This window comes from Vulpes lagopus, chromosome 1, assembly GCF_018345385.1.
Source record: "Vulpes lagopus strain Blue_001 chromosome 1, ASM1834538v1, whole genome shotgun sequence".
In the NCBI taxonomy this organism is placed as follows: domain Eukaryota; kingdom Metazoa; phylum Chordata; class Mammalia; order Carnivora; family Canidae; genus Vulpes; species Vulpes lagopus.
In genome coordinates, this window is record NC_054824.1 from 67,311,933 (window position 1) to 67,338,334 (window position 26,402).

Sequence of the window (26,402 nt, forward strand, 5' to 3'; positions counted from 1 at the left end):
ACACAATCTATCTTTTAACAAACCCTCCAAGTGATCCTGATGCCCACACATAGGAGTGACTTGCCTTAAGTCATTTGGGGAGTTTAATGGGACTCAACTATCGAGTGCCTAACGTTTGTAAAATTCTAGAGGATATGCTGCAGGGGATACCAAGAGAGTTAAGTCAATGTATTAGCTATCTGTTGCTGTGTAACAAATTAGCCCAGAGCTGAGCAACTTAAATAACAGGGTCATGAATCTGAGTGCAGCTTTGTGGGGTCCTCTACCTCAGGGTCTCCCAGCCTGTAGTCAAAGTGCTGGCCAGGGCCTCAGTCATCTCATCTCAAGCTTCTGCTGTGGCCGGGCCCCTTCTGATTTCACTCAGTAGTTGTTGATAAGATTCAGATTCTTATAGGCCAGTTGCCTGACAGCTTGCTTCCTCACTGGCCGTTGGCCCAAGGCTGCCCTCAGTCCCTAGTCACACAGTCCTCTCCAAAGGGCAGCTGGCTTCCTCGAAGTGAGCAAGCAAAAGAGAGTGAGAAAGGGTCCCCACGACCGAAGTCATAGTAGTTTATAACATAATTCGAGGAGTAGCTTGTGCTCTGTTCTATTCATTAGTAGTGAGCCATGAAGTCTAGCCCGCCTTCAAGAGGAAGGGATTGCATAAGGGCAGGAAGTGGACCTATTAAAAGATCCCAGAATCCCTTCTTCTGCCCTTTCATTTACAATTGTGACATCAGATAAGTACATGCCTAACTGTGGAATTGGTCAGAGAAGGACAGCGGTCAACCACCATAAGTTCAGTGGTGGTTCAGAGAGGGGAAGAATCAGGAAGGCTTCTTGGAGGAGGCAGCATTAACAAAGGATTTTGAAGAAATGGAGGACATGCCACTGGGAGAAAAGGGAAGGCCAAGTGGAGGACAGAGCATAGGCAAAGGTAGCTGAGATGGGAAAGTGAAGGTCCTGCTCAGGTATCCAGGTATCAAAGCCTTCCGACCTGGGGGTGTCTGGGTAGCTCAGTGGGTTCAGTGTCTGCCTTCAGCTCAGGTCATGATCCTGGGATCCTGGGATCGAGCCCTGCATCCTCAGATTCCCTGCTCAGTGGGGAGCCTGCTTCTCCCTCTCTCTCTCTGTCCCTCCCCCTGCTTGTGCTCTTTCTCTCTCTCTCTCAAATAAAAAAGTAAAATATTTAAAAACAAATAAGTACAACCTTATGACTTGGTTGGAGCCTAGACAGATGTAGGGAGAATAAAGCTGATGCCCGAGTTTTGGAGCCACAGCGTGGATGGTTTCCATTATTAGATGGAGGAGGGACCAGAAGGCACACTAGTTACCAGGGCCAAGACAGAGGGGCTCCAAGCTCTGTGCTCTTCCCTCGCCCCACCAGCCTGGCCCTGAGGTCCACACCCCATTTTCTCTTGTAGTTCGGACGCACTGAAGTCATCGACAACACACTCAATCCTGACTTTGTGCGCAAGTTCATCGTGGATTACTTCTTTGAGGAGAAGCAGAACCTCCGTTTTGACCTGTAAGTGGAAGCTGGTGCTGAGGATGGGGCTGTAGGAGGATCCACCAATGGGAGGAGGACTGTAGGACCTGAGGGTGGTAGTAGTTCCTTTTACCAGGGAAGGAGGGGTGCATGTGACATGAGAGGGAGCTCAGGAGCTCAGGCCTGGGATAAAAATGAAAATTAGCTGAAGTCCAGGCCTACCCTCATCAGGAGTTGGAAAAGAGGTGGGGAGAGAGAACAGAGGCTCCCCACCATTTGTCTCAGTGAAGTGTGGGAGGGTGCTGAGCGGGCCTCCTGATTCAGGGGACTAGCTGAGGACTGATCTTGGGGGCAGCTCTAACTGTACCTCTGGGGAGCCTTTTTCTGCTCAGGTGACGGGGAGGTCCCCACTGACCTCTCCCTCTGTCCGAGCTTATTCTGGGAGAGGGTGCCCTCCAGTCTCCCTTCCTGCAGAGATAGCCTGACTGATGGGGCTCAGGGCATGTGCGTGTCTCACAAAGGTACAGCGTGCCCCTCTGTTCAGGTTAAAGATGATGATAGGATTTCAGTCTGGTGAGCAGGTGGGGGAGCATTGCTTTGTTGTTTTTCCAAGGAGTGGGGTAGTTAGAAGGGACCATATCCCAGAGAGTTGTGGACAGAGTGGGCCACACGGGGCTTTGCAGCTTGCAGGAGCAGAGGGAAAAATGCAGTGGAAGGAAATGACTGTGGAGGGACCGATGGTTGGAGGACTTGCAGCCCACCATAGAGAAGTTACCATTTGGGGACATTTTGGAGAGTGAAAGTGCTAGAGCAGGGGCCATGCAAGAATGCCTGCCCCTCAGCAGGACGCATCTGGGCCTGGGTGGCCAGTTGTGGGGGGCGGGGTGCTGCTGGAGAAAGGGCTGTAAGTGTGGCTCCAGGTGAGCAGCTCCCGGGTAAAGGGAGGTGCCCAGCTGCAGGTGGAAGAGGTGAAGGTGTGAATGCCTCCCTCGTTCTTGAGTGACGGGGCCCAAGGTCAGGCTGGGCAGGCCTGGGCCAGGTGAAACAATCTGGGAAGGTCAGAGGCAAGGTACTGAGCTCCAGGGGCACCTAGCCTTAGCTGGGCAGATAGGAGAACAGGTAGTGAAGGGCCAGGTGGCTCAGCCGCCTGAGAACCAGCCAGGGTTGCAGAGCAAGTTTATTTTTTGTCTTTGATGGGGTATAGCATATACATCATGAAGTATACACATCTTAAGAGTCCATCCTAAGATGCATTTTTGTATCTGTTTACACTCATGTAACCATTACCCAGATCAAGAGATAGAATATGTCCAGCTGCCTACAAGGTGCCCGCGTGTGCCTCCCATCCATCACTCCCAGAAATATCCACTGTGTCAGAACCTGTATTTTGGGGTGTAGGGGTCCTGATCCAGCTGTCTTTACCATCTCTGTGTATTCCATGCAGATACGACGTTGACTCGAAGAGCCCTGATTTATCCAAACACGTGAGTCCTGCCAGATTCTGCAGTGCTCTTCAGTGTCAGAGTCCGGCTCAGCACCGCGCTGTGACATGGACCGTGTGTCTGATGCTGCTTCTGGTTGTTTCGGAGCCCACTCACTTCTAGGCGTGGGGTGATGGGGAAGTGGAGTGGCTGTGAGCAGAGCAGGTGGTGACACTGGCTTTTTTCTGCAGGATTTCCTGGGCCAGGCCTTCTGCACCCTTGGAGAGATCGTGGGGTCCCCTGGGAGCCGCCTGGAGAAGCCCCTCACGTAAGTGTAGGGGGGAGTGGGGTCTGTCTGGGTCACTTCCGCAGGGATGGGCCAACCTCCTGCCCACCCTTAGCTCAGGGCAGGGCCACAGCCGCCAGCCAGTCATACAGGATGATCAGGAGTGAGGAGACCCCGGGCCTTTAACCCAGTTAACTTGGAAGGACCCAAGTTTAGTTATCTGAGCCCCATGTTCCTGGGATGCCCTGAGACACTATCCACGCATCTACTCTTGCCTCCCACCCTTGCCAATGTATAGGGGAAGAAATCGAAGCCCAGAGAGGAGAAAGTGACTTCCCAAGGCCACACAGCTAGGCAGTAGGAGTGCTGGGATTTGAATTTGGGGTTCTCCTCACACAGCATATGCCTCCAGTTGTTCGCCCCTTGTTGTAGGCCAGAAGTGGGTATGGTGAGGTCCTCCTCATCTCACCCTCAACTCCCACCCCCTCTGGACCCAACAGCCTGCATTATAGGGCTGCAAGTGCTTTTTGGGGAAAGCTATTACTCTGGGAAGGCTCTGGGATGAGGAATCCCCAGGGTTCTTATGGTGGAGCCTGCGGGCAGCTGCAGGGACTGGCCAGGGCTGGCTGGGTAGCAGGGATACCCTCTCTTGTCCCTCTTTCTCAGGAAGCCCTAGGGGCAGAACCCAGACAAGAGGAGCCTACGTACTGGGACAAGCATCCTGGCCACGTGGCAGGGTGGGCAGGAAGGGAGGGAATGTCAGGCTGGGCTGGGCATCAGCCCCCTGCTTGCTTCTGCCAAATTTGCGCTGGATGCTGCCCCCTCACTGTGATCAATAAGTGCAGAATGTGTTATTGTGGGGCAGGGGCATCTCTCTCCCAGGCCCTTGTCTCTGACCCCAACTAACTGTATGGCAACCCCAGAAAGGCCTCTCTGTCCCTAAAAAGATCTCCTCTGGCTTCACAGAGAATGATATTACTATCATTTATTCAGAATAAGAAACAGGGGCACCTGAGTGGCTCAGTGGTTGAGCTTCTGCCTTTGACTCAGGTCATGATCCTGGGGTCCTGGGATTGAATCCCACATCAGGCTCCTCAAAGGGAGCCTACTTCTCCCTCTGCCTATGTCTCTGCCTGACTCTGCATCTCTCATGAATAAATAAATAAACTATTTAAAAATAAATAAATAGGAAACAAACCCAGGTTTGGAAGCCTCTGAAGTTTGTTTTTTAGGGCTCTGAAGTTTATAATAATTTGGGGTCCCCAGAGTGAGTGTGTGTCTGTCCCTCTCAGCAACTATCTGCCTGGGTCAGAAGCCCAGTTGTCATTTGTGTCTGTTTCCTCCCTTCTGTCACCTGGCCCATCTTTGGTGGACAGGCATATGTTCTGGGGGAGATTGAGGAAGACCTCCACGGGAGGCAGCTGGGGAGGCGAACCTTGGGGGGCAAGCAGGATCTTGGAGATGATAGGCTGGTGAAGGAGGGGGACTTGTTTCCCCCACTGAAAATGTCATGTGTCTCAGTCTCGTGGTCTCCCTGGCTAGACCCTTGCACAACAGCACCCTCTTTCACTGGGCATCTGTTCTGGGCCAAACTGCCATAAGCTTCTCTGATCTCCTGTTATTCTCTCAGCATCCTCCCCATTTCATAGTCCAGCCAGTGAGGCTCTGTGAGGCTCCACAGAGCAGTGGTTCTCAAACTGTAGCAGCCTTCAGCATCATCTGGAGGGCTTGTTAAAACACAGATTGCTACCCCCACCCCATGTCTGATCCAGTAAGTCTGGGGTGGGGCCTGAGAATTTATGTTTCTAACACATTCCCAGAGGATGCCGACAGGTGCGGGTCCTGAGACCACACTTTGAGAACCCCTAAGGTACAGTCACCCAGCGGTTGACAACAAGGTTTGGGAGGAAGATCTCTCCTTCCTCTGGCCTGTGGCTTTTGGTCCTGGTTTGATGTTTGATCCAGAATAGATACCTGTCTCCAAGAATTCCGAGGCCAAGGACTGTGGCTTCTCGGGGTGGGGATGCTTAGCTCATGGCATGTTCTCTCTTCCTCTCTCTCTACAGGATAGGAGCATTCAGCCTGAACTCCAGGACAGGCAAGCCCATGCCAGCTGTGTCCAACGGGTAGGTCAGCAGACGTCTCTGGCTCTGGAGTCCTCAGACATCCAGCCAGCTCTGCAGAGGGGGCCTCAGAGTTCAGGCCTGCTCCCTGCTCCCACCCTGTGCGTTCAGCCCGGGTCATGGGGGGGCACAAGGGGCCACTCTGCAGCCGGCCCCTCCCCCACCGGCCCGAACTCCAGCATCCCCAGCCCCCGTGGCTCATGGGACTTTGGGGAACAGGGTGGGCATCTGCCTCCAGTGGTCAGCAGGGGCTGGACACTCCTTCCTCCCTCCCTGGCCTAGTTTCTTCTGCCTCCCACCTCTCACCTTCTCCCCTCCCCCCCATTCTGTTTATCTCCTTACCCTACTTCCCCTCCATTGCTTCCACGGCTGGATGTCAGCTTCCTCATGGAGGAGATTCTGCTAAATCCTCACTTTTTGTGTTTGCTCACCGGCTGTGGTGAGCCAGCCTCACTCCCCTGGCTTCCACCCTGACCATCTGCTTGTGGCTGGCCTCCAGCAACTCTGTGCCACAAAGATCTCCCTCCCTCCTCCCCTCCTCTGCTGGTTGGAGGGAGTGTCCTCCCCTGAGAGGGGTGTGGGGTGGGGCAGAATAGGTAATATCTGCCCTGGTGGGGGGTGGGGCAGCCCCAGGGGCCTCACATTAAGAAGCATTTTGGCTGAATAAGCAAAGCTCTTTTGGCCCTGCTGAGAACTTCTAGGAGCCCGGGTCCCAGCAGCTGGACTGGCCCCTAGGGCTCCTGAATATGGGAAAGGGGCCTCTGGGGACCCGGGGGGCTCACAGCCCAGGAAGGGTGTGGATGCTCATTTACTAGGGGAGTAAGGAAGCAGCAGTTGGAGAGGGAGCTGGAGTCCAGGAGAGAGGCAGAGAGGGAGGGCAGAAAGGTGGAGAGAGAAAAAGGAGGGCCAAGTGAGCAGGTGGGAGTGGGTTGGTCTGGAGGGGAAGGAAGGGAAGAGGGGCCCTAGGCAGACGGGGAACAGATGGAGAAATACTGGTGGAGGAGGCTGGTGTGAGGATTCTTCTCTCTGGTCAAACAAATCATATCTCTACGCCCAAGGAGAGCTGGACCAGGGCTGGGGCCCCTGTGCTCAGCTGCCATGGCTAGGGGGACAAGCCGCAGGCCCTGCCACCTGGCTGTGGCAGGGGAACCTCTAGGTGTGGCCCCCGCTCTACTCACCTGATCCGGAGACATCTGGGCTGGCTCAGCCTCTGGGGCCAGCTCCCCTGCCTCCTGTACTTGAGAGCCTCTCCCTCCAACAGCTGGCACTGGGGAGAGCTCCATCAGTGGTTCTCAAAGTGTGTTCTGCAAACAGCATGCTGGGAGCCTCAAGGCTGCCTGAGGTGTGGGGCTGGATTTTATCCACTTTGTGAACTCGTGAAGGAAAGGAGGCAGGGAGGAAACTATGCTCATTGGGGACCTTTTCTGTGCCTCGAACGTGTGTATGCACATCGGTAATAATGGAGCCTGTACACACACTCACTTTATGGGCAAGGAAGCTGGGGCTCAGAGAGATACAATCATGAGTCCAAAGTTATGCAGCTGCATAACTTTGTCATGTTGGGCAACATGACATTTCTTCTTCCCAGTGGCCCTGGCCGTGCTGGGACCCCCTGCCCCGAGTTCCTCCAAACACTGGAGCTGGGATGGGCTGGTCGGTGCCTGGGGGAGGGGTCCCTCCTGACCCAGGGAAGAGGTGGGACAGGTGCCCTTGGGAGGTTCCCCACCTTGAGAACTTGCCCCCCTGGAGAGGATTCTCTGCCTGGGCCGACTTCATATGCCCACCTCATGGAGGAGCTGCACGAATGGCCAAGATCTCTTCCCTGGAGAGATCCCAGCCAGGGAGTTCGAGGGGAGGCAGCCATGGGAAAGAGCCTGGACAAACTGCCACCAGGAGTTACCAGCCCTTCTGCCTAACTCCCTCCTTCTGTTTGCCCCCTCCTCCCCCGTGATAAATCAGAGTGACTCAGAGAACTCTGGGGGTCAGCTGGGTGCAGGGTGGGGTGGCTGGCCCACGAGGTCTTTTGCCCACAGAAGTGGTCTTTGGATGGAAAGTTTGAGAACCACTGGTCTGGAAGCCTCCGGGTGAGTCTGGATGCTTTTCCACTTCTAGGACTTTCATTGCAGACACTACCCTTCCTGGTGGGCTCTTGGGGAGCAGGGGGTGGGGCAGCTCCAGGCCTGGGGGGCCTGGCCCAGGAAGGAGTGCACTAGACCACACTGCCACAAGTATTTCAGGAGACTCTGTCTTCTCAGGGGCTCTGGGCAGATCTGCTGGATGGGGAGAGGGGAGGATGAGGAGGGCCGACTCAAGGAGAGCTCAGACTTTGTGTGTCTGTCTTTGTCTGGCTCTCCATTGTTTCATCTTCTCCTCTCCCAGTGGTGTCCCAGGGAAGAAATGTGGCACCATCATCCTGTCCGCTGAGGAGCTGAGCAACTGTAGGGTGAGTGGCAGAGGGACTCCAGGACAGGACCTGGTGGGGATGGGGGTGGAGCAGGGACAGAGGGCAGGCTGCTGTCCCTGTGACCCTACAGCCACGTGTGTGTCCTTGGAGGGAATCTGGGGAAGACGGGGCTCCCCAGTTTAACCTGGTTGTCCTAGAATTCTGTAACATCAGAGTTAGAACATGTCTTCTCCTTTTATAGCTGAGTGGACTGAGGTCCAGAAGGGATGGACACCCCACCCACCCACACACAATTAGTGGCAGGAGCAGGCTAGGCCCTGGTCCCCTGCTGTGCACACTAGGGCTCTCCATTCCCCATCATGGTCCCCCTTACATGTCTGTGAACTAAGACTGCTTTGGCTACATCACTGGCAGCAGAGGGGCTTTTTAGTCGTGAAGCCTGGGTGCTTGGCAGTTAGTTGTCATATGTCACTTTTAGCTCTGGAGTAGGGTGACACCCTGCATGGGATTGAGGGAGTGAGGGTGTGTGGTTGGGGTGTGCGTATTGCGAAGCCAGAGACTGCAATCCCACGCAGCCCTTGGTTTTGCTTCTTCTGTGGAGAAGCAGGAGATGGGGACAGCTGAGGGAGTAGCTGAGCAGATGGAGAAGGGGCTCAGGGGGCTTGAGGGCTAATAAAGAATAATGATGAAACATAGTAATGATGATAGTTATTATTTGTCAAGGGATGGGCATTTTATGTAACTTGTCACTACTCCCGACAACAATCCAAAGAGATAGATACTATTGTTTTTTTTGTTTGTTTGTTTAATTTTATTTATTTATGATAGGCACACAGTGAGAGAGAGAGAAGCAGAGACATAGACAGAGGGAGAAGCAGGCTCCATGCACCGGGAGCCCGACATGGGATTCGATCCCGGGTCTCCAGGATCCCGCCCCCGGCAAAGGCAGGCGCCAAACCGCTGAGCCACCCAGGGATCCCGATAGATACTATTGTTATTCTCATTTTATGAATAAGGAAATTGAGGCTCAGAGAAGCTAAAACATCTCTTCAAAGACAATAACTGGTAGAATCGTGGTTCTAATCCAGATCAAACCTATTCTAAAACCTCTAAAACTGGGGCTCATTCCGGGCCTTGCATACCTCTTAGGTTAATTAGGAGCCACAGGTGGGAGTGGGGTGGGTCCTGGGGAGAGAAGCAAGACGTAGCCACGGAGTGTGAACACAGGGCCAAGCCTAGGATGACCTGGGAACCCACACTCACGTGGGGCTCAGGTAAGAGAGCCTGGGAGGGAGGAGGGGAAACACGATTTTGTGACTTCCTGGGAAGTCAGTGCAACTATGGTATTTGTTAGCTATGAATATTTGCCATATTAGAAAATAAAATTAAGAAATTAAAAATATGTATACGAATTCATTTAAAAATGACAATGGTTTAACCCATTACAGGATAACATAAATGACGACTCTAGTGAAAAATAACTGTTTTCCAAAACAAAAGTCATTTATTGCAAAGAGTGGCCTTGTTTTGCATTTTTGTAAATCTCTTTAATGTCAGGCTGAACCGAGGAGTACTGGAGTCTCATATCTGCTTCTGCAGTCAATCTGTTGTGATAGCACTGTTGGGTAATGTCTAGAAAACTCCACGTCTTATTAACATTATTACGAAAATAGCTTTGGCCTCATGGGCCACCCCTTGAGGGTCCCTGGTCCATACTTGGAGAACTGCTGCTCTGGGGGTATAAATTGTTAGCCAAGATTAACTGAACAATTTTTTTTGGTAAGATTTTGTTTATTTATTCAAGAGAGGCAGAGACACAGGCAGAGGGAGAAGCAGGCTCCCTGCAAGGAGCCTGATGCAGGACTCGATCCTAGGACCTCAAGATCACCTAGGACCTCAAGATCACGACCTGAGCCAAAGGCAGACACTCAACTGCCGAGGCACCCAAGCGTCCCTTAACTGAACAATTTTGCTGAGCCGTACACTGCTAAGTAGTTTACACACATCAACTTTTTTATCTGTATTATTATATGATATAAGACTGTGGTAGTGTGAGGTATTATAATATCTGATATATTATGATTTTTATTTTACAGAGAGGTGGAATGACCTGCCCAAGGCCACATAGCCACTGGGTTGAAGAGATTTGAACCCAGGCAGTGTGGTTCTTGAGCCAGGGTCTTTAACCACCAGGTTGTGGGGTCCCAAATCCTGCTTTCAGGGGCTTCCAGTTGGAGAGTAAGCCACAGAGCTGACAGGACAGGGCAGTATGGCCATGACCACGTCAACTTAGGCACTCACAGAGGATCTCTCAGGAATCTGTGATTAACTGAATGAATAGGAAGCACAGATCAAATGTTTAGCCTCTCCTGCTGATGGAAACTCTTACAAGGGTGTATACGGACTATCCAGAAGTTACTGGGATTCAGACAAGGGAGAGAGAACCCAGTCAACTTTCCAGTAGAGCTATTTAAGCTCCCTGAGCCTCAGTTTCTCCACCTGTACGTTGGGGCTGATAGGGGTGCTATGAGGATTGGATAAGTTCATGGGGGCGGCTGGGCCTCACAGGTGCCTGGGGAAAGATGGAATCTGAATTCCTTGAAGCCTGACTTTGGTTTGCCCCCCCCAGCTTCTAGCTCAGCTGGTGATTTAGTTTATAATTAAATCAGGTAATAGAAGGGAAAGTGCTTTGGAAATGCTAAAGCTCTAGACAATGCCGGGACTGCCATAGATCTAGCTTTTCCACGATTGTCAAACAGTCTGCATTTAGTATTTATTGGGAGCCTCCCCTTTCCTCCTCCTTCCCCATCCCCCTCCCCTCCTTCATCCAGGATGGCAGCAGTTTCCTTGATCTAAGCTATTCCCAGGCAAGGAGGTGGGGGGTGGGCTCCCTTCCTTCCTCTTGAGATTGTCAGCTCCTTTTCTTTCCGGGCATCTTTGGCTGAGTCCTGTCTTTCCCTAGAATACTTGCAAGGAAAAGAGACTAATTCCCAGCATCTGGCTGAATGAAAATAATTACATCTGAACTGCTTTGCTTCTGTGTTCCAGCTCGGCATTCAGTGGGAGGATCAAAAGAAGAGAGTGGAGTCTGAGGGGTGGGTTTTTTTCCCCCCCCTCTTACCAGTGCAGGGCTTTCTGCTCAAGTGAATGCATTCTGCCTAAGTAGACAAACCCTTCCTCCATCCACAGGGATGGTGTGGGTGGTTGGGGACTCTCAAAGGACTGGAGTGGACTCCAGTGGGGGCACCGCACGCTTCGATAGGTTCTAGAAAAGCCTTGATCATCTAGAATTTAAATACCAAGAAAGTTGCAACAATCAGAATTTGATCCAAAATACTATTCAGTAATACTTGATGTTGACAATGATGAGCTCAAGCTCCTGAAGGGCCTCTGAGTCACCAAAGATTTAATTGCGCTCAGCAGGAAAACTGTCATTATTCCCTGTAATACTGACCAACATTGGCATAGTGTCCACACAGTTGACCAAGACCCTTGTTTTTGCAGTCTATTTGATCCTCACCACAGGGCTGGGAGGTGGGGAGGGGTGAAAGCCCCTGATCCACAGATGCAGAGAGGTTGCCAGCCTAAGATTGCTGAGCTATGAACTCCTTTTTTTTTTTTTTTTAAGATTTTATTTTTTACAGTGTCATGAGAGACACTGAGAGAGAGCCAGAGACACAGGTAGAGGGAGAAGCAGGCTCCCAGCGGGGAGCCAGATGTGGGACTTGATCCCAGGAATCTGGGATCACGACCTGAGCCAAAGGTAGATGCTCACTCACTGAGCCACGAAGTTGCCCCTGAGCTGTGGACTCCTAATCCTCAGGGAGAACTTCCTTTACCCACAGTGAAGCCATAAGCTTGACCATACATGGGATAGTGGTGGGCTTTGTGATCTTTGTGGGTTCAGGAGCCTTCAGCAGGTGTGGTGAGTGGCTGGGCTTCTAGAGAGAGGCAGGGGGTGTTGCAGATGCAGGGGTTGGGCAGCTCCTTGCCCTCCCCTTCCCCATCCCTTAGCTACCCTTAGGCCTCCCAGGTCCCCAGACCTGCCTTGCCAAGAGCCAGGAGTCCCTGGCCAGATAGCACATCTTCACTGCCTCCCAATCAGGTCCCTGTACACACTTCAAGAGTGCGGCTCAACTCTGACAAGCCAGGGGAGTCAAAGCTTCTTACCTGTAGCTGCCTCTGGGGGCCCCCACCCCTTAGATATAACCACCCTGCTCATATGTTCATTCAGAGCTTTTTTTTTGTTTGTTTTTTAAGGCAAATATGCCTTGGCTCAGTCCTTGCCCCCACCCTGCACCACAGTTTCTGATTTAGCATGAGACAGAAATGCCAACCAGCAATCATAGTATAACAGTGGTCCTTAACTTCATCAGACCTATTGCCTCTTTTTTTAATAGCAAGTATTTTATAGCAGTCATTACTGCTAGTCTTTACTATCCTGAAGGAAAAATCCATGGATGATACCATGTAATATGCTTAAAAACATACAGATGAAGGAATAAGCCCTTGCAGCTACCTGGAAGAAGATGGGTCCAGGCAAAGAGAACAGCTTGTGCAAAGGCCCTGGGGCAGGAAGATAGTAATGAATGATGCCAGAGAGGTGAGGGAGTCAATGGGAGTAGGAGCTAGATGGTGCAGGATCTTGTAGCGAGAATGCTTAGGAGTTTTGAATCTTGATAAAGTTAGAACTCTCACTGTTCTAAGGACAGACATCAGGGAGTGCCCAGTGTTTCCATGTGGGAGCCTAGGGAAGAGTCCTGGGAGAAGGGGAGAAAGATAAGAAGAAAGAGGTAAGGTGAAATAAGGGGAAGTGATGAAGCTTTTTTGAGACTCAGAAGTATGCAGGTTGATCTTTGGGAAAGATGTGTGCTGTGTCTAGCACAGACGTAAGTGTCCTGCATGATCTATGACCAGCAGTCACACACCACCCTTCTACAAGTTAGTTTGTAATTTTTTGCTCTTAAAAATCATCCCTCCAGTTAAAAAAAAAGGAAAGAAAACAAAACAGAACCATTTTTTCCTGATGCTAAAAAAATAACATGTTCATAGTGGATATGATACAAAATACAAAGAGATAAATCATTGTTGACATTTTGGTGCTTTTGGTGTATTTCGTCCTTCTAGGTGTACACATGTATAGTTTTTTTCTTCTGATTCGTAGAGTATGGTTTCCAGATTTATTTTCCCAGGTCATTAGATATTCTTTGAGAACATGTCTTTAGTAGCTATATATTATCTCTCTAATATGTGGATGGCCATAATTTATTAAATCTATTCTCTTCTAGGAAACAGTATAATACATACTGCTGTGAACGTCCTCCTAGCCGAATGGTTCAATTTTTCTTTTGAACTTTAGTTGATAGATTTTGGTTAGTATCCCAGACACATACATTCCACGAATGTGAGGGGAAAATGGTCAATCTGGGGTTTTCAGCATCTGAATGACCAAATCAACAGATGTACAGCTGATGAGATTGTTTGAGGAGTCAGTCATTAAGACGGCAGAAAAAACCCAGCTCCCACCCCCACGTGGTCATTACAGTCAATGTGGAGCCACATGCCCCATCTCCTAGACCAACTCCTCCGCCCACCATCTGTGTTCGAATCAACCCTGGCCTATGGGGTCTTCATGGACACCCCGAAATGTCTGCACCCCAGATTCCCTGCTTCTGCAGTCTTGCCGTGGCAAGCTGGGGCTCTAGGCCTTTCTGTGCCTGAGGAAGCCCTCCCTAAGGTCACAGTTCACAGAATCACTCTTGACTCTGTGCTGTGCTGCCTCCGGCTGGACTGCTGAATTTCAGAATTGTGGCTAATGATTCTTTTTCTTTTTAATCGATTTTTTTTTTCTGGACTAAAAAAGACCATGTACTAGTGCCAGGAAATTTGGAAAACCCAGCAAACTTTGAAGAGCAGACCATAGATGTCACCATGGTTACATCATCTATTTCAAAGTTCTTTTTAGGGCATAGGGTGGGAGCAGGAGGACAAAGCAGTTAAGAACTTGGGCCCTGGATCCAGACCAGATGCCACTGCTTGCTAGCTAGGTGACTCTGGCCAAGTTACTCGACTTTTCTGTGCCTCAGTTTCTTCATTTGTAAAATGGCTTTATTTAAATTGTCTATGTTTTGTTTGTCATGGATTTTTGCATTGATTTTGATTTTTCAAGGTGTTGTATTAAAATCTTGATTTTGATGACTGAGATTTTGAGCACCTTTAAAATTTTTGCACTTCCCTTACTCTTGTTCTGATCCTGGAGCATGCCAACAAGACCCAGCTTCCCTCTGCCCCTCCTGGGTGTTGCTACCCTCTCCTGGCCCTGGGCCTGAACTCTGACCTGCAGGGCCCTCTCTGGGTCAGGGAGGGCTAACATGCAAGCAGGCATAGGTCAGGCCACCCTGGAGTGAAAGTCTGTTTGCTGTAGTCTCCCCAGCAGCCTGATCAACAGTGGAAAGATGCAAATTGAGGCAATCCTGCTGTTTTGGAAGAACTTAATATGTTTTTTTAAAAAGATAGGGCGAAAAGGCAGAAATTGCAGGAAATTATATATTGCAGGAGTTGTTTATCTCTTCCACAGTTGATTCCAGAGATGCTTCTGGTTTGGGAACAGCATTTCATGTGCTCAGAGAGCCCCCGCCCTCCAGCTGAGCCTTCAGACAGCAGGACCTCTGACCTCAGCCAGAATTGGCTGCTTCCTTATTTCTGCTGGCCCAGTCCATCTATCGCCACTTCCCAGACTCTTCCTGGGGTTCATTCACTAACTTGCATTTAAGGGGAGTGGTCAAGGCCTTGTCCATGTAATATGACTATTCGCATAACTCAGAGCCACCTTCAAAAGCACAGTCCCCCAGAGGTGGGTGAGGCAACTGGGTGATTGGCATTAAGGAGGGCATGTGATGAGATGGATGCGCACTGGGTGTTAGTTACTATGCAACTGAACCACTGAACTCTACCTCTGAAACTAATACTACATTATATGTTAAGTAATTGAATTTAAATAAAATAAAATTTAAAAACACCACCATCCCAGACAGCTACAGTTCCTTGTCTCAAGGACACCCCCCCCCCGACCCCCACCCCCCTCCCCGCCATGGGATATGCATCCATGAGGGAAGAAGCGTGCCTTGGTCACAGCCTAGAAGTCTCACTGAAGGTCTGTTTTATCCTCATGGATTCGACAGTGGCACGATAGTACTGATTATCATAATGGGCTTTTGGTGAATGTTTCCGGGTCTAGATTGTGTTACGGAGGGCAGATCAGGTTAAGCGGCAAGATAAACTGCCAGCAACACCTCATATGTTTCCCATCACCAGGAATGAGGGGTGGCTCACTGGAGGATTTTTCCAGTTAGCTGAATTTCAGAGCCAGTCTTTTTTTTTTTTTTTTTCTTTAATTTTAACTAGTTTGCACGGAGGAGGCCTTTCTAAAATGGATTTCACACTTCTCTGACTTCTCAAACTGAGGCTACAGAACATAATTAAACTTATCTGGATGCTTTGGGGTCATCATTTGGAATCTCAGTTATTAAGCTCTAAAGCCAGACTGACTTGTTCCAAATCCCAGCTTCTCCTCCTAACAGCTGTGTGGTTTCAAGGGTGTTAACCTCTCTGGGCCTCACTTTCCCTATCCTTAAAATGGGAATAATAATAGTTCCTACCTCATGAGGTAGTTGAGGGGATTAAATGAATTAATAGCCATAACTATAGTGCTTGGCACAGATTGGGTAGATCCATGTTCCACTGCCATTTTCATAGGTAGACACCGGTTAAACTTTGGCAGTTCCATAGGGTTGAGTGCAGGAATAGATGGTGCTCCACAGTGATTGGCTTCCGTTCTTATAGATGCTCCACGCTCCATGCACTGTGGACTGGTGTTTAACATAGGTCCATTGCTTTACTCGTCCCAACAGGTCACCGGGGGTGGGTGGGGGGGCATTATTTCTCCATTTTTCCAGAGGCAAACACCGAGGCTTAGGTGAAGTTGCTTGCCACAGGCTGCTCTGCGGATAGCTGGCAGAGATGGGGTTCCAAACAGGTGGACTTGGCTCCTGTGTACTAACCTGTGTGTTAGGTGATATGCTGGGAAAGTGGCCCTCCCAGGGGAGCACTGAATGGTTCTGGAAGTGATGCTCTATTACGGTCTGCATTAATTTTTTCCTAATATTCCTCCTTCCCTTCCTGATCTTGTAGGGCCTTGAGGGCTTCTCCTAGGAAGCAAAAATAAGAGCTTTTGCCCCTGGATTTTGTGGCATCTGTCTGGGTTGTTTCAACATATGTATGTATTTTATAGTCAAACTGGTGCAGGTTGTCGCATGTGGCCTGCCTCTGTTCATTCAGGTGACCTCCAAATGTGTGTGGTCGCATCTTAAGTTATAGCCACGCTGTATCCTGAGGAAGCTGGAGGGGCTGTGCATTCCAGGACTGTCCTCGGAGTGCCAGCCTTCCCCTCTGCTGCCCTACCCTGGTATGCTCCCTGGGGCATCGGCACTGAAGCCTGAATTGCCCGGCCTTAAAGGACATGTCATCGTCCTGTCCAGCAGAGCACTTTACGGATAAGGAAACCAAGGCTGAGAGCCCAGAACTCTGGATGCCTTGCTGGGCTGTCCCCCCTGCTGTCCTCAGCAGAGTCTGATAGTTTTCTGGTGCCAAGGTCTGTTGCCCCCATGGGGAGGAGCAAGGGCCAGCTTTGTGGGCCTAAGAACTGTGCAGTCCTGCAGGGCTTATGCTCACGTTAATGCCCCGCTGTCACATTTCCCCTTTGCCCTGGGCCTCACCAGTTATAGAGCCAGCATTGGGAGGAGCTCACCTAGACCAAGGCCTCCTCTTTTTTTTCTAGGGCATGGGATAGAGCTCCCTAGGGAGGCATTTAAAATGCTCCCTCTGTCCAAAATGGAACTTTCTACTACAGAGATACAGTGACTAACAGGGAGCAAGTTTAGGAGGCTAGAGATCTTTCTGGGAGGCTGAGAGGGAAAGCTCTGCCTGGGTGAACTTCTATGTGACCTTGAGAATAGGACAGGATTTAAAAGCCTCAGTTTCCTTATATGTAAAATGCGGAGAGTAGCAGAGTTACTTCATGTGGTTGTTAGGAGGATTCAGTGAAATAATATATGTAAAGAGAAGGCCTAACACAGTGACTTGCATGTAGTAAGTGCTCAATGAATCAGCCCATCTTATTCCAGACCTGATGTCCTGGAGTTCTCTGGAGGTTCTAGGATTCCTGGTGTTCCCAGGCCTTGCAAGCCCCCAATCCAGCTCCTTCTTCTTCTCTGGTGGTCCATGAAGAGGGACGTGATGAAAGCTGTCATTACCTGGGCTCCTCTGTGTGTGTGGCTGTGCATCCACACTGCCCCTCCTTGGGGCCTCCCTTTAGTGGGTACTTCCTGCCCAGGTTAACCAGAGGCCAGCCCCTCCCTCCCTGCCCATACCCGCCTCAGAGTCCAGAGTTGGAAGGAACCAGGGAAGCAGGCCTCATGAACTGGAATGCACTCTCTCTCTCTCTCTCTCTCTGGGAGTGGAGTGGTGTTCCCGAAGAGACATGACTTTGAAATCAGTTCATACATGTTGAATTGCCACTCTACCAGTTACCAGCCAGTGATCTTGGGCAGGTCAGCTGCTTCCACCCCTAGATTTCTCATTTATAAAAAAGTGACAAAGGATTACTTTGAGGGCTAAAGGTGATAAGGAGCTCAGTGACTTGGCCATATATACTGTATCTAATACATGTTTGTTGAATGAATGAATGAATGAATGAATGAATGAATGAAGAGATGCTCTGTGTTTGCTATTGTCAGCTGTCCTTGAGGGAAGGCACCAAAGGGGGTAAGGGAGGAGAGGAGCAGGGACAGAGGCCACACACATTGTGTGTACAGGATGGGGCAAGTGTACCGTAATAGTTTGCACGTTCAAGGCACCTGGTATGCTCCATACACTGTTTTCAGCACTATGGTCATGTTAACTTATTTCAACCTCACAACAAGCCTATGACATAGGCTGTCACTATCCAATGTTACAGAAGGAGAAAACTGAGGCCAGAAGGTGAATAATTTGCTCTGGTCACATAGTTAGAAAGGGATGGAGCTGAAGCAGGCAGCCTGGCTCCAGAAACCATATTCTTGTTTGTTGTTGTATTTTAAGATTTTATTTACTTTTTTTTTAATTTTTATTTATTTATGATAGTCACAGAGAGAGAGAGAGAGAGGCAGAGACACAGGCAGAGGGAGGAGAAGCAGGCTCCATGCACCAGGAGCCCGACGTGGGATTCGATCCCGGGTCTCCAGGATCGCGCCCTGGGCCAAAGGCAGGCGCCAAACCGCTGCGCCACCCAGGGATCCCGATTTTATTTACTTTTTCATGAGACACACAGAAAGGCAGAGACGTAGGCAGAAGGAGAAGCAAGCTCCCTGTGGGAACCCGATGCTGGACTTGATCCCAAGGCCCTGGGATCACGACCTGAGCCAAAGGCAGATGCTCAACCATTGAGCCACCCAGGTGCCCTCCAGCAATCATATTCTTAACCATTATACCATACTCATCCCCAAACCTTTGATGATGTCCTTCAAACGTGTGGACGTGGTTGCCTTTTAATCTCTGCTACCATTTTGGTCCTCACTGGGCTGTAGGACACTGATCTCAAGAGACCTTTTCCCCAGCAAGAGGAAGGGGGCAGCGTGAGAGGTAGGTGACTTCCTGACAGGCCCTGGCCCTTAAGAGCAGGCCAGGCCCCAGGGACTATAAGACAAAGCTTTGAGCTCCAGCCACTTGGCAGCTGGTTTGTCAGGATGCAGATCTTTCAGGTTGAAGAGGCCACACAGGGATTGATGAAGAGAAGGACATGGGGCATTTCTGCCCAGTGCCCTGTCAGCCACAGCAAACCCAGGTGAGGGGTCCAGAGATCCTCACCAGGGCCTGGATACCTTCTTTGTGCTCTTGGACTGAGTGTGGCATCAGCAGAGGCCATGAATTGGTCAGGGCAGTCAGATATCCAGGGTTCTTCCTGTTGAACCTGGGGGAGTGGCTCCCTGCTTTAAGCCTTAGGCTTCTCAGAGAGTTGGGTGAGCCTCTCATGGGTTAGTGGGTATGAAAGTGACACCTCATCTTATTTTTTTTTAAAGATTTATGTATTTATTTTAGAGGGGAGGGGCAGAGGAAGAGAGCAAATCTCAAACTGACGACTCCCTGCTGAGCATGGAGCCCAACACAACAAGGGGCTCTATCCCAGGACCCTGAGATCATGACCCAAGCCAAAATCAAGAGTTGGGTGCTCACCCCACTGAGCCACCCTGGCACCCCAGCGATGGCTCATCTTGACTGTCCTTTAGGAGTCACACAGTGTGCGAAGGAATGAGGTGGTGTGGACAGAGCGAGGGCTTTGAGGTTGGCAGACCAAGCTCAGAGTAGCCTTGCATGAGTGTCTTCACCTCTCTGAGCCACTGGGTAAACAGTAACAGACTTGAGTACATCAACACTGACATGCCTACACTCTGCCTTTGGTCCTCGAAACAGCCTTGTGAGGTGTGTGCCCCATGTTACAGAGGGGAAACTGAAGCTCCAGGGAGTTGCCTCCATTGTCTGAGGTCACACAGCTAGAAAGTGGCAGAGTCAGAATTCAGACTGGAGCAGCCAGCTCCAGAATCCACCTGCTTCACCCCTGCCCCCTGCCCCCCAACGGCTCTATCAGACCTGCCCAGTGGGGTTGTTTGAGATGCAATGAAACCCTTCCCTCCACAGGTATCAGCCCAGAGCCTGGCCCTTGGTTGGTGTAGGGTGAACATAACATGCTGTCCTTTCTAACCAGCTTGGAATCCTCCTGTTTCTCGGGGCTGTGTTTCCACAGGTATTGGGGCACCCCCCTCCTTTTGCCTCACACCCCTGTTCTCCCTCCTTCCCACCAGGATGTAGCCACAATGCAGTTCTGTGCCAACAAGCTGGACAAGAAGGATTTCTTTGGGAAGTCCGACCCCTTCTTGGTATTCTACAGAAGCAATGAGGATGGAACGTAAGTTCTCTGATAACACGTCGTCACCCCTTTCTGGAATCGGGTGGAGGGGTGTGGTGACTTACCAGGCAGTGCTGCCTGGGATTCTTTCCTGCTCCAGGTAGAAGCCGGGGGCATCACGGTAATGCCTGACACGCGGTTGGGACCGCTGTGGGCTGGAGGGTGAGGTGGGTGGGACGGGTAGGGGCAGGTCCCAAGCCAGCAGTGCCATTCTGAGAGGCTCAGCAATGGTGGGTGCTACGAATGTTGGAGGTGAGGGGAGTGGCAAAAGCAGGGCTAGGGTGGGAACAAGGAGCTCCTCTGATAGCATCTTCCTCCTTCCACACAGATCAATGCATATCTCCAGCCCACCCCTCCTCCGCCTGCAGCCCTCTGAACATCCCACTACCATATGTGCCCCCCACCCAACTACCACACGCCCAGCCTGGCAAATCTGGACCCTTTACCCACCCAGCCCCACACCTTGCCACAGGCTTCATTCAAAACCGCACACGTCTTTAGAGCCCCATTTCCTCCTCTCCTCTCCCTAATCTAGAAGCCACCCACGGTATGACGGAAACACACACGACACGTCGGCAAATGTAGGTCAGCCATGCACACAGATGCACAGATTGTAGATTGAGGGTCTGGGGACCTTGGTCCACTCCACCGATTCGCCATGTGACCTGGGGCAAGCTATAATGCCCCCTCTCTGGGTCTATTTTCTCATCAGACCAATGAACAGGTTGGATTAGGCAGTCTCCACAGTCTCCTTAGGCAGCGCAGCTCTGGGAGGCTGTGGCCACTTACGGCTGGGATTCTGCAGAACCAGGAGGTGATGGGGCCAGGGAGGTTAATTAGAGAAACACTGCTGGAGCAGGGGAACTTGGAAGCAGGTTTGGAAGGAGAGGGAGAAAATGGGTCCATGGGGGAGGAGCAGAGAATAATAGGATAGAGAAAAGGCGAGTGCAAGGGAGGTGTGCCCTGAGCAGAGGCAGCCCAGAATGGGCTCCGCCAAGGTCCCCTGGATTCTAGAACTCTGGGTGTGTGTGCGGTGTGTGTGCGTGTGTGTGTGTGTGTGTGTGTGTGTGTGTGTTGGGGGGAAGGGCGGAGCAGGGAAGAGGTGTGTTTCAGTTCCAGGGAAAACTGATTTTAAAAACCTGAAAGAGCAAAACAAGGGAAATTAGGTACGATCATTTGCATAACAAAAGGAGTCTTTGTCTCACTAAAGGACTCCCAGCAGGATTTCTTTAAATAATTCTTGTTGACGTTGACTTGACGGAGGGAGGGAGGAAGAGGGGCCGAGGGACGCTGCAGGCGGACGCCCACGGAAACGTCCACAGCGGTCCCGTCCAGAGAGGCGACGCCTGGTTGGGCCAGGCTTGTCTCTGAGGTGAAGGCCGGCTGGCCAGCATAGAGGGATGCAGGTTTGGGAGCAGCAGAGGGGTGTGTTGCAAAGTGTGTGCCAGTGATTGTTCTAGCAGAGCCTGTGTAGGATGGGTGGGGAGGGGGCAGGGAAGAGGGAGAGACTCGTGACTGACACAGTGAACAGGTGGGAGGTGCTGAACGCAGGCGAGCCTCGCTGGGAAGATGCGGGGAGAACGTGGGAACGGGAGGGATGGGGGCAAAAGGACAGGGAGCAGAGCTCGCCAGGCTGGACTTGGGTGGCCACAGGAGTTGGAGCCCCCCTCCCTGTAATGGAGCTGTGGGAAACCCAGAGCATGAAAATGACAAAGAAGCCGGTCAGATGGGGGAGTCTCTTTGGGGGCGAGTTTCCCTTGAAGCATGGGCTGGATCTCTCTGGGAAGGGACACCAAGGAGGCTGGAGAACCCACCCAGAGGCCCCCAAGGGGGTGGGCCAGGCTGCAGGCACAGGTCAGAGGCTGAACTGGTGGAAGCAGGGTGGTTACCCAGGGTTTGAGGAGAGAAGAGTAGAAGGTTCGGGAGACACACTCCCAGTTAGGAAGAGGTCAGGAGGAAGGTTGGTGAGGGAACCCAGGGAGTGAAAGGTCCTGGAGGGAGCGGGAAGGAAGCCTGCACAGAGCACCCACAGTGCTGCTGGCACTGCACCTACCTTATTCAGTAGCAATCACTCCTCTGGGATTAATAACGTGATGGAGAGCAGGGCTCTGCAGGCTGCCGGGCCGTGCATACCTTCAGGCAAGTCTCTTAACCCAGTGGAACTTTCTGGGACTATGGAAATATTCTGTGTCTTGCCGCCCAGTACAGTCACCATTAGCTACATGTAGCTGTTGAGTGTGTGACACGGGGTTTGTGTGCCTGAGGAACTGAATTTTTAATTTAATTTAGATTGATTTAAAGAGAAATAGCCCCATGTGGCTGATGGCCACCATATTGGACTGGGCACCTATAACCTCCCCAACCTGAGTTTCTTGGTACGTGCATCTCCCTCACAGGGTTGCTGTGAGGACCAAAGGAGTTATTATGTGTCACGAGAACAGGGCCTGGTGGTGTTAGCTACTGTTGTGTTTCCCCATTTTACAGCAAAAAGGAAGCTCAGAGAGAGAAAGGCACATGGCCAGGGCTGCACAACTGGTAGGAGTGGCCCTGGGACCTGAGCCCTCCCTTTCCCACCCTGCTGGTGCCTGCTCTGTCCCACACCAGGCTCCGGAGCGGATGTCAGAGCCAGGAGATGTCTGCAGGGACCATTTCCATGCCAGGGCCAGGCCCCCACGGCAAGGACAGCAGGGAGTTGAGAGGTCTGTGGATTTGGTGATGAGGGGCTTGGGGAAGCAGTTTCAGAACAGAGGCTGAAAGCCGAAACAAGACCATAGCAGGGCTCAGGGAGAAGCACAGAGAGAGGAAATCAGGCTAAAAGCTCAGAAGAGGGAGGCCTGGGTGGCTCAGTGGTTGAGGTCTGCCTTCGGCCCAGGTCATGATCCCAGGGTCCTGGGATCGAGTTCTGCATCGGGCAGAGAGCAGAGAGCCTGCTTCTCCCTCTGCCTGTGTCCCTGCCTCTCTTGTGTGTCTCTCACGAATAAATCAATAAAATTTAAAAAGAAAAATAAATAAATAAAAGCTCAAAGACCCAGTCAAGAAAATTGGTTGGCAAGGAAGAAGAGACAGAAGTCAGAAGTCAGTGGGTCCCAAGAGATGGAGGGGCTGGGAGGGGCTGGGGCAGGTGGGCGTGACTGTTCCCGGTAGGGTAGGAGGTATCTGGAGCCCAGCTGGGGCCTCTGCACAGGCCATCATCCCTCCCTTGCTGCTGCTCCTGCTCCTGATTCTCCCTCCCGAACCCCCCTCCCCAACTGGGGCAGCCACGGGGCCCCTCCTGTCCCTGTCCCCACTCCTGTCCTCGTCACCAGCTCCGGGGTGTGTGGGGAGGTCTCCCACATGTATCTCCACACTCCAGTGGGCGGGCGAGAAGGAGCAGAGAAGAGAAATGCTGAGCCGCAGTGACAGGAATGACATTTTGACTTGAAAATTGCCAGAGAAGAAATGGCACAGGCTGTGTGGGCATGGGCGGGGCCCAGGCACTTTCCGGGGTGACCTTTCCAGGCTGGGAGGTGGCTGGGGCAGATGCTGGGACATCTCAGGGGGACAGCCTCTGCCCCCCAGCTCCGCTCTGGCTCCTGGCTTCCCCTCTGTGTGGCAGGGCAGGCCTCCAGGATGCGGCCGGCAGGCCTGGCATGGGGAGTGGGCAGGGACGCTGGATGGGAGCCCAGCGGGGAAAGCCAGCTCTACACTTCAAGTTTGCAGAGCAGGCTCAAGGATTCAGACTGGAAGAGCTGGAAGTGTCTTAGAGATTGTCGAATCCAGGGGCTCGATTTGCACTGCCTTTCATGCCAGTGAAAGCTGTGGAAACTCTCCTCTTGAGAAATACATCTATTCATTAGTTGGTTCCAAAAAAAATAGTGAACACTGAGTGCCAGGCACCGGTCCGGGCACTAGATACATTACCAGTGATCAAAGAAGACAAAACTCTTGTCTTTCCGGAGCTTACATTTTAGTGACAAGCCGTGAAATAAGTAAGGAGAAACACAGACTATGTCAAATGTCAAATGATAACAGGTAAAGAGAAGCATGAAGAGGACTAGGGGACGTCAGGGTCAGGGGACCAGGGGTTCTAAATTTTGTCTTGGAGCAGGTGCTTATATCAGAGGGGTGATACTTGAGTAAAGACCTGATGGAAGAGAGGAGTGAGTCATGACCATGGAAATTTGGGGAGATAGTGCTCTGGACAGGGGAACAGCAAGCATATGAAAATCACCGACCCAATTTCACCCTGATTTCAGGGGTTCACAAACCCCTAAATCATGCACAGATTCTTCCATGGATCTCAGATAAAGAATGACAGCAGCTAACTCCCTGAGGTTACAGGGGAGGGATTGGCTTGCTCAAGGTCACAGAGAGTGAGGGGGAGGGGGAGCAGAAGTCAGTATCTCCAGACACTCCCCACCTGCTGCAGGAATTGCCTCTCAAGCATCAGCAAGAAATGGCCATCTAGTTTCCAGCTGGATACTGCTAGTGCCATGCAGCTTATGACCTCAGGAAGCTCTGGCTTCCGCTATCGGGCAACTGCAGAGGTTAATCAGTTGGCCCTTCTGTTGACCTTGATTCTTCTGCCTCCCTTGGTTGGGGCCTGACACCTTCCCTCTCTTCTTCACCAGGTTCACCATCTGCCACAAGACCGAGGTCATGAAGAACACCCTAAACCCAGTCTGGCAAACCTTTTCCATTCCTGTGAGAGCGCTGTGCAATGGGGACTATGACCGGTGAGATGGGAACCTGTCCCTCCCAGATGGAGGGTGGAGGGTCAGGCTGTCCCAGGCTGGGCAGTATGTGCAGAGCCCCCTGGAGCTGTGCTGTTCCTGCCCTCACCTCTCTGGGCAGTGTCTGCCTTCACCTCCTCACAGACTTCCTTCCGCACTCTGCCCTGTGGCTGTCCCCCTGGTCTGGCAGCCCTCCACTGGTGGGGACCTCCCCAAGCTGGGGGGATGGGATCCAGGGAGCCCTGCTAGGTGTTGGGTGTCCTGGCCTGGAGCTATACAGCCTATCTCTTCACGATTTCCGGTGGAGGAGCAGGCGGGGACAGGATCGGGGGGCTCTAGATGCAGGGTGGGGGGGCCAACCCAACCCCAACTCCTAGCAGATGGACTCTGGGGAGTCAGGATCCCAAATGGGGGATGAAGGGTGGAGTACAGAGAACTTGTGAAACTTTTTTGATAGGATGCAGCCTACTCTGATTACATGTCCTCTCACACCATCATTGTTTGAGTGTAGGTTGTTGGGTGTAGATGCTGGAGACCTGGTTTCTAATCCTGACTTTGTGACTAAAAAGTACTGTCAACCTGGGCAAGCTTTGACCTGTCTGAGCCTCAGTTTCCTTATCTGTAAAATGGGTCTTAAACATCCACCTACCTGAAAGGGCTGCTTAGAAGCTCACATGACACAGCCTACACAGAAGGCTCTGGTGTGCATAAAATACCAAACCCTGCATTGTGTCCACAAACATTTATTGACTTCCTGCCATGTGCCTGGCACCGAGCGAGATGCTGGGAAATCAGCAGGGAGCAAAACACACAGTCTTCGCCCAACCTCCGGGAGTTTACATTCTCGTGGGGGAGCCAGACATTAATCCGATAATCACACAAAGAAATGTATAATTACAAGTTGTGCTAAGTGCTGGGGAGTGGAGGGCATGTGAGATGGGTGCTGCAAGGTGGTATTGGTCTGTGTGAAGTTTCGAGAACCCGGCCTGGCTTCCTGGTGATCACTGTTGCCGGTGGATGAGCTAGCAGAGGGTACACAGGCAGGGCCACCCAGGCTGCCTTGAGGAAGCTGGGCCTCTGTTGGCCACTCCAAAGGGAGCATTGGGGTATCACAACAACCCCTCAGGGCATCCTGGCTGATGGCATTGACAGGGGCTCCCTGGGACTGGGTATGTGTGGTGGGGGTGGAGTGGGAATGACAGTGCAGATGGCCTTCAGACACCCTCTGCCTCCCCCCCACCCCGGAAACCCTGAGGCTACCCTATTAGGCTATGGATCTAGGAGATGAGGTGGCTCCTTTTCCTGCCTCTTGGCTGGGATTGAGCAGCCAACATGTATTCCACAGGCGGTCACCGAGCACCTACTATGTGCGCCACACGACACCTGCAGCTGTGTGGCATTCAAGGGAATGTAGTGGAGTTTCCATCTCTAGGGAGCCTCTCATCTGACCCCAGGGAACTCAGATGTGCACACATCTGCATTTTAGATAGCTAAATAATTGTGCAAAATGAGACTGAAGACAAAAATAGGCATTCTGGCCAAATGAACCCTGGTCACATGTCTGGCCGGATCCTGGGGCTTCTGGGGTACTGCGGTGTGGGAGGACAGTCTGGTTGGAGCAGTAGGGTGTAAAGGAGGCTTGGGGAAGGCTGGAAGGTGCTGGGGGGTATTGGTTCTTGGAAGAATGAATTTGATAGGGAGAGATGACAGGAAGGGAGGAGAAATTCGAGGTTGGGGGATGGGAGAGCCTAGCAATTCACATCTCACTGGGTGGGAGGAAAGGGGATCTTTGGCCCCACTGCTTGGAGATTATTGGAGGTCTAGCTGGCCGCCACTTACACATGACCCTGCACCCCAGCCTTGTCAGGGACAGTGAGGAGGGCAGCCAGCCTCAAAGACCTGGGCTTACTGTTCAGGCACCAGAGGAGCTAAGGGTGCAGGTGTTGGGGAACACCTCCGTAGGCCCCCATTTCCCCCCTCTCAGGCTGAG

At 51.6% G+C, this 26,402-nt stretch overlaps 1 protein-coding gene across 3 annotated transcripts in view; it reads left to right on the plus strand.

The window, feature by feature from the left end:
• CPNE5 (copine 5) overlaps nucleotides 1-26,402 on the plus strand; it is an 89,206-nt gene that overhangs the window by 34,453 nt on the left and 28,351 nt on the right. The window contains exons 4-11 of one of the 3 annotated variants that reach the window (XM_041727291.1): nucleotides 1,404-1,507; nucleotides 2,913-2,952; nucleotides 3,141-3,217; nucleotides 5,242-5,301; nucleotides 7,332-7,382; nucleotides 7,678-7,741; nucleotides 19,597-19,700; nucleotides 24,311-24,415. In XM_041727291.1, coding sequence (XP_041583225.1) covers nucleotides 1,404-1,507; nucleotides 2,913-2,952; nucleotides 3,141-3,217; nucleotides 5,242-5,301; nucleotides 7,332-7,382; nucleotides 7,678-7,741; nucleotides 19,597-19,700; nucleotides 24,311-24,415 — 605 coding nt within the window. Of the gene's footprint in view, nucleotides 1-1,403; nucleotides 1,508-2,912; nucleotides 2,953-3,140; nucleotides 3,218-5,241; nucleotides 5,302-7,331; nucleotides 7,383-7,677; nucleotides 7,742-19,596; nucleotides 19,701-22,304; nucleotides 22,400-24,310; nucleotides 24,416-26,402 lie in introns of those variants that run through there. The other 2 variants (XM_041727300.1, XM_041727306.1) reach the window with 2 other exon arrangements.